Source organism: Ctenocephalides felis, unplaced genomic scaffold, assembly GCF_003426905.1.
Source record: "Ctenocephalides felis isolate EL2017-DRISC unplaced genomic scaffold, ASM342690v1 CF-g0.4_SCAFFOLD_00687, whole genome shotgun sequence".
NCBI classification, from domain to species: Eukaryota; Metazoa; Arthropoda; class Insecta; order Siphonaptera; family Pulicidae; genus Ctenocephalides; species Ctenocephalides felis.
This window is the reverse complement of record NW_020536841.1, coordinates 14,250-21,037: the sequence shown is the minus strand read 5'-3', so window position 1 is coordinate 21,037 and position 6,788 is coordinate 14,250. Positions and strand designations below refer to the sequence as shown.

At 29.6% G+C, this 6,788-nt stretch overlaps 1 protein-coding gene across 1 annotated transcript; it reads right to left on the bottom strand.

Moving 5' to 3' along the window:
- Positions 1-239: 239 nt before the first annotated feature.
- Positions 240-3,178, bottom strand: LOC113367348 (mitogen-activated protein kinase kinase kinase 7-like). The gene is made up of 9 exons (XM_026608963.1): positions 2,973-3,178; positions 2,655-2,765; positions 2,307-2,495; positions 2,056-2,235; positions 1,764-1,902; positions 1,519-1,704; positions 998-1,311; positions 705-783; positions 240-368 (listed from the first exon to the last, which is right to left on the bottom strand). The coding sequence occupies exons 1-9, from the start codon at positions 3,054-3,056 to the stop codon at positions 343-345; spliced, it is 1,308 nt and encodes a 435-aa protein (XP_026464748.1). The 5' UTR covers positions 3,057-3,178; the 3' UTR covers positions 240-342.
- Positions 3,179-6,788: the final 3,610 nt, after the last annotated feature.

Here is a 6,788-nt window from a genome sequence, read left to right as displayed (position 1 = left end):
GTTCAAAAATAAATCATTTTATCCTCTTTAGGACATCAGCTTGTGAAGCATAAACGCAAAGGGTACAGATCATAACCTATCTTCGACTGGCTCAGAATGGAAAATGAGGGATTTTGCAATAAATGCAAGTCTCTTCTGCTTATAGAGGGATCATTTGATCTGTTTTTAGTACTTATTTCTGGCATGCTTGGGGTAGAAGTTAAAAGGCAATTGCTTTTGACAGTTTTTAATTTTTTTTCCTCGCCCCATAATGCTAGTGAAATTGCTAGTAAAATTCATTGTATAAGTATGTAGTGTAATTTTGTCCAAAAGTAAACAGAAATAAACTAAATAAAGAATTAATCAAAATTCCATGAAACACCTGATTACTGAAAAAAAAAAAATCGAAACTCGCATAAGTTAATTGGTTTTAATTGAAATTATCATAAATCTCAATAAATAGATCCCAAAACAGTATGAGAAAAACACCCACAACATAAACTTTTCAAGACGCAAAACGTTTGACGTTTGAACTGATTACTGAGACAAGGCCATGACTAAGACGCCCAACATCTGATAGGATTGTTATTATGGCTTTCTTCATGTTGTATAGTCACGGAAACATAAAAAACTTTTTAAATTAAGCCACTGTGTCATTTTGTTTCATACCATTTTGTCCGTATTTCCCTATATGTAAAATATTTAAAAAAATTGAAGAAACTCACCAATGGACATATATTTATCAAAACCAGCCATTTTTCTTAATTCCATATTTTCAATTTCAGTATCTAAATTCCAGGTGTTCTGAAAATAGTAAAATGAAAGATAAAAATTACAAAATTTATTACAAAATGACATAATATAACCATGTAAACAGAAATATAAGAAAAATTTGAGATAAAGATTCATACGGAAAAATATAAGAATTAGACAAGGTTAGTTTAAATTACTAAATAAATGAATTATCAATTTTTTTATAAATATAATTTCACTTTATTAATATCTAATTTATACAAACCGGATCAATATCTAATTGTAGTGGCTCCATTTGAGAATATTCCAATTGATTTATTACCCCATTTGCCGATCTAGAAGCACTATGCTCACTATTGTCTCCTTTTACAAAATGAACACTATGGCCCCATATATTTCTTTCATTGTCATTTACATTGTTACGTTCCCAAAATGACTGATTTGGATTAGATTCACTCATGTCACTATCATTGTTTTTAATATTACTATTGATTGTACTGTACATTGAACTGTTATGATTTGTTTCTAATTCCTGCGTTTGATCTTCATAACTGCTTGAAAAATCTGGTTCATAAGCATCTGTAAACATAATATGAATCAATATAAAAAAACAAACATATAGAACATATTTATGAGAATTAATAATTAAAAACTATTCAAGAAAATATATGATAAAATACAACGATTACTAAATGTTAATCATTGTATGCATTTATAAATTTATTATAGCAAACACACACTATATATGATGTAAATCAATATTAGGAATATTTATGAATGAGTTACCAGTAGAACAATCATCAGAATCATATTCAAGGTCTTTATCTGCACCAGGAAAAAATTCTGATAATTTTGTCATCCTATCAACCACATCGGCCATAGATGGTCGTTGTAATGGCTGCTGGTGCCAGCATTCACACATCAATGTTGTTATAGGTGCAGGACAATTTTCTATCAAAGGCGGTCTCTGACCTAAAAAAGTCATTATCAAATATTTCTTGCTGTATAATCTAGATTTTTAATTACAATACCTTTATGTACAGCCCACATTATACTGAATGCATTACCACCAATTTTGTCAAATGGTTTTCTTCGAGATATTACTTCCCAAAGAATTATACCCCAGCTAAAAACATCACATTTTTCTGTATATGAAGATCCTTCAAAAACCTAGAAGTATGATAATTTTACAAGCAATACTAGATTTTTTTTAGTTTTTAACTAATATTACTTCTTTTTTAATCGCAATTGATCAATTTGAATTTTTTCTTTCATCGAAACTTTGGAATTAAATACATAATAGTATTTTGATATAATAATTACCTCAGGGGCCATCCAAGCAGCACTGCCTTTATTGTTTGTCATGTAAGTAGACTTATCAGCTGCTGTACCAAAATCACATATTTTTAATTTTTTACCTCCAGAAATTAATAATAAATTTGGAGGTTTTAAATCTCTATGTATTAAAGGTTTTGGCTGCATTGCATGTAAATATGCAACACCCTGTAAAAAATTACGTACAATGTAATCGAAATATTGAATTGCCAATTAATATCACAGTTTATGGATTTTACCTTAGCGCATTGTAATGCCCAGCTCATAGCATGAGCCGCAGAGTATTTGGGTTTAGGGTTGCAATGTAATACATTGTATAAAGAACCACCTTCAGCATATTCCATTACAAGACATACTGCAGGTCCGTGTGAACATGCCCCGTATAATCTAACAATATTTGGATGTGAAACTCTGGACAATTGCCTTACCTAAAATAAATATTTACAAATAACTCAATACATACTGTTCATTTTGGGATAACACTTTCTATTTAGTAGGAAATAAATATTGGGATATCTTCTAATGTAAAATTGAATGATTAATTTATAATCATTTTAATAAATAATAATTGTGCGACTGTAAACAACCTCAACAGAAAAGGCTTTCCTTTCTGCTTCTGATTCTATATCCTTGACAGCTACATATATTCCTTTCCATTTTGCTTTCCAAACAACACCAAAGGATCCTTTGCCTACAATCTGTGTAATAAAAAAAAATCAATTTTGTGGATACAGATACATTGTTGAATACAGTGATTTATCATTAATTCTAGATTGTATAACCTCAAATGTATAAATAACAAATTATTTTGATGAATGTATGACATATGAAGTTAATTATAAATAAATAGGTTTTAAGAATATGAGCAAATGTTGTTTTTGTTATCATTTCATTCCCAATTCTACCTTCAGTCTTTCAATCTCATTGTAATTTATTTCTTCTACAAAATTTTGATGTGGGCTATTAGCCTCATGTGCTTGTGTAGCCATTTGCTCGATCTCATATTACGTAAAAACTAATTTCAATTACTTTAAACTAACTGCCAAACAATTTGTAATGAACATTTATTAACAAATCAAATTTCTACACTTATACATAAATCACTTGCACCATTTGCAAAAGTCAGTTCAGTCAAAATATACAACCTGAATGGGTGATACCAACCGCAGCGACACAAAACAACTATTCAAAATTTGAAAGTTGTAATTAAATATTGGAGAACTTATTTTATAAAAGGCAATTCCTGGTGAAATAATGTTTATTAACTTCCCGAAAGAGAAGTTTATGTTTTCATCAGAAAATTCGAATTGCTAATTTTATGTTTTCTCGACGTTTCAAGCCATTCTGAATCGAATGAGACCAAATTTGGAAAAAGTATGTTTGTGTGTGTGTGTGAACAAATTTTTCACCGTAAATCAACGTTTTCTTAAAAACGGCTGGACCGATTTCAAAAATTTAAAAGCCATTCGATGCATCTCGATGGGGACTAGCGTTTACCAGCTTTGAGCAACGATCGGCCGTGCCGTTTCTTTGTAAATTGTAGAAAAGCGGAAAAAAATTCGTCGACGGTTTAGCCCGCAATTCTCAATCGATTTTAAAAATTCGAAAACCGTTTGAAATTGAAATATTGGTTGGGAATCGACCTGATTAGTTTTTGGTAAAGATTCACTGGCACAAGTTCTTGTAATTAACAAGACAAGTCCTTTAACTTTGAAAATTCATCAAAGTTTGAAAAAAATAGTCGCGTTTTCTTGGCATTTTTCACAATTAGACCTTTAATCGACGATTTCTCTGAAACGCCTAAACGGATTTCAAAAATTTAAAAGTCATTCGATGAAACTTGATAAGCACTCGCATCGGTTAGATTTTTGATAAGATCGCCAAAGTCGTTTTTTGTAATTAGCAGAAAAGTAAAAAAATTTTCATCCACGTTTTAGCCAAAAATACTGAATCAATTTTAAAAATTTAAAAACTATTTTAGGGTCCCTTTGAAAGATATTTTTTGGGATTCGTCCTGATTAGTTTTGGACAAAGATCCGCCGAGCCGTTTTTTCGTAATTAACAGTTGAACAAAATTTTTTTGATGAAACTTTTTATGCTGATGGATATCATGGTCCTGAACAACATACTAAAATTTTACGCACGTATGGCAAGTAGTTTAATTTTAAAAATTCATCAAAGATTGAAAATATATTATAGTCAAAATTTATGTCAAAAGTTGCTTTTGTGATGTGATGGGTCAAACTTCAAAATTTATTAAAATTTATAATGATAAGCCACAATTTTAGAGCATACAAGCACGTGTCTGTGCATTATAATTAACATAATTAAAGATAATTTAAATGTGTTTGAGAAAATTCAATTGAAAATTGTAATGTTTAGATTTAATTGATAGCGATAACTGTATTTTTAAAATAAATAGATGAAATTTTTATCGAAATATCTAAATCTAAATTTTAGTTGATTAAGTCAATTACTTAAACATACTATTGATGTTTCATAACAGCATGCATAAAATTATTCATTTTATCTTACGTTTTTAATAGATTAGATTATATTAAAACTGATATAAATAATTGTATAAATTATGGTCAGATTATAAATTTTACAGCGCATTGAAATTTATTTTAATAATAATTGTGCGTATTATACCTTTTGTTTATTGTTTATGATATTTGATATATTAGTCAAAGCGTAGTAATTTTGTAGTACGCAAATCTATTACTCACATTAAAATCAGCGCTCGCAAAAAACAATATTCAAAACTCATAATCTATAAAATGTTCCTTTTAGTCACTGCTAGTTTCTACAATCAGATTACATCATAATCTATAAGTCGAAAGTGGATATTGACAATCAAAGCAAAGTGGAAAAAGAAGAAAAACTGCTTGCCTTAGTCGTAGTTGTACCTACTAGGTACTAAAAAACTAAATCGATCTCAGCCTGGGAGCAACTTTTATTTAGTTATTAGTTACCAAGTCGAACATATTTTATTTTAATAAAGCCTAAAGTAAAAGAATAACATCAAAGTGTAACAAATGAACAGGAGGCTGGGTTACACTTTTCTATTTGATCAGAATAATTTTGTTAATTTACCAATTATCTAAGAGAAATGTAAATTAAATAGTATTTTAAACATTTATGTGCAAATTCTGAAATCATGTCCTTAAATACGATGGATTAGCCATAGAACCAAATCATACAAGAAAAGGGCGAGTGTCACAACCGTCCCTCAAACTTACCTAAAAACAGGTTAAAAACAATAGCTATGAACACCAAATTGATTTATAACGACTTTTATTGTCGTCAATAGCAATAATATGTAACACACCACAACATAAACATTTAGTAGTATATGGCATCGTGCCTTGGCAAGTTGCTGGAACTTCCCGCAGCGTAACGAAATGTTCCAGGAATATTAAACGTTTTCAAAAAGATTATTAATACTACTATAATACATTGTCTAATATTTATAAGAATTATATAAACTGAGTTACAAAGTTAAAATTATTTATTTAGAGTATAGAAGTCATAGATAAATAAGCATAAATAAGTGAGCTTTAAGAACTTTAGCCAAAATTAAAATTAAAATCTGAATTTTTTTCGATATACAAAAAAAATATTCTGAAAAAAAATTGAAATTTAAAAAAAAATCCAAAAGCAATTGTTTTGTCAACACAAGCAGAAAGTTTTTTGAATCATTCAATTCGTATGCTTAGTTCTTTCAAAAACTGCCATTTTTTTTACATTTTGCTCTGTATCTCCACACACACACGTGCGCGCGCACGCACACACACATTCATTTTTTCTGAGGTATGCCAAAATGTTTAGAAACCTCTAAAACGTGAAGATATGCAAAAATTTTCATTTTCGATTTTTGGCCCATTACTATAACTTACCCTACGGGAAGTTAACAAAGCTTATGAATAAAATAAATAAATAATAACAAAACATAATTTTTACACAAAGTTAACAATGTTTTTCAATTCTTTGGAAAATCTTTTTTCTTTTTTGTATTAAATTTTTCTGTTTTTTCTCTTTCGTATTTTATCTTCGATGTACCCATATAAATTAGATTTTTTTAACTTCCCGTAGGGCAAGTTATAGTAATCGCAAAAAAATCAAAAATGAAAATTTTTATATTGAACATTTTGGCATACCTTAGAAAAAATTGATGTATGTGCGTGTGTGTGTGTTCGTATGTGTGTGTGTATGTGCTTGTGTGTGTGTGTGTGCGGATACAAATTTTCGTCGACGATTTCGGGAACACGGATGAAGCGATTTGAATAATTTAAAAAACATTCGATTTGTAATAATAACGTGCTGATTAGTTTTTGGCGAAGACAGGTCAAGCCGTTCCGAAGATATGGGACTAAAAGTGCCAAAAACGGTAACTCAATTTTTAAGGGAACGGAGCGTCCGATTTGAATAATTCATAAAACATTTTACTTGTATCAACAAAATAAAGAACTGATCAAATTTTCATGAAGGCAGGTCTAGCGGTTTCGGAGATCTAGTAAAAAAAGTAAAAAAAAATGCCATTTGGCGGTCAAAAATGATCATTAGACATATGCACATCAAATTATCAAATATTTTATAGAGATTTTAACAATAAGTATAAATTTTGTGTACATTCCTATGGGTTCCGTACCAATGTTTTTCTGTTAGACGTCGGCGCGTCGCTTACGCGCTTCGATATTTCGTCTATATGCAGTTAAAGC

Coding starts and splice junctions, on each gene's coding strand:
- LOC113367348 (XM_026608963.1), bottom strand. CDS start 3,056: ATGGCTACACAAGCACATGAGGCTAATAGCCCACATCAAAATTTTGTA. Junction 1,903..2,055: donor CTGCTTGGATGGCCCCTGAG/GTAATTATTATA, acceptor TCATACTTCTAG/GTTTTTGAAGGATCTTCATA. Junction 369..704: donor TGATAAATATATGTCCATTG/GTGAGTTTCTTC, acceptor TTTTTTTTTCAG/TAATCAGGTGTTTCATGGAA.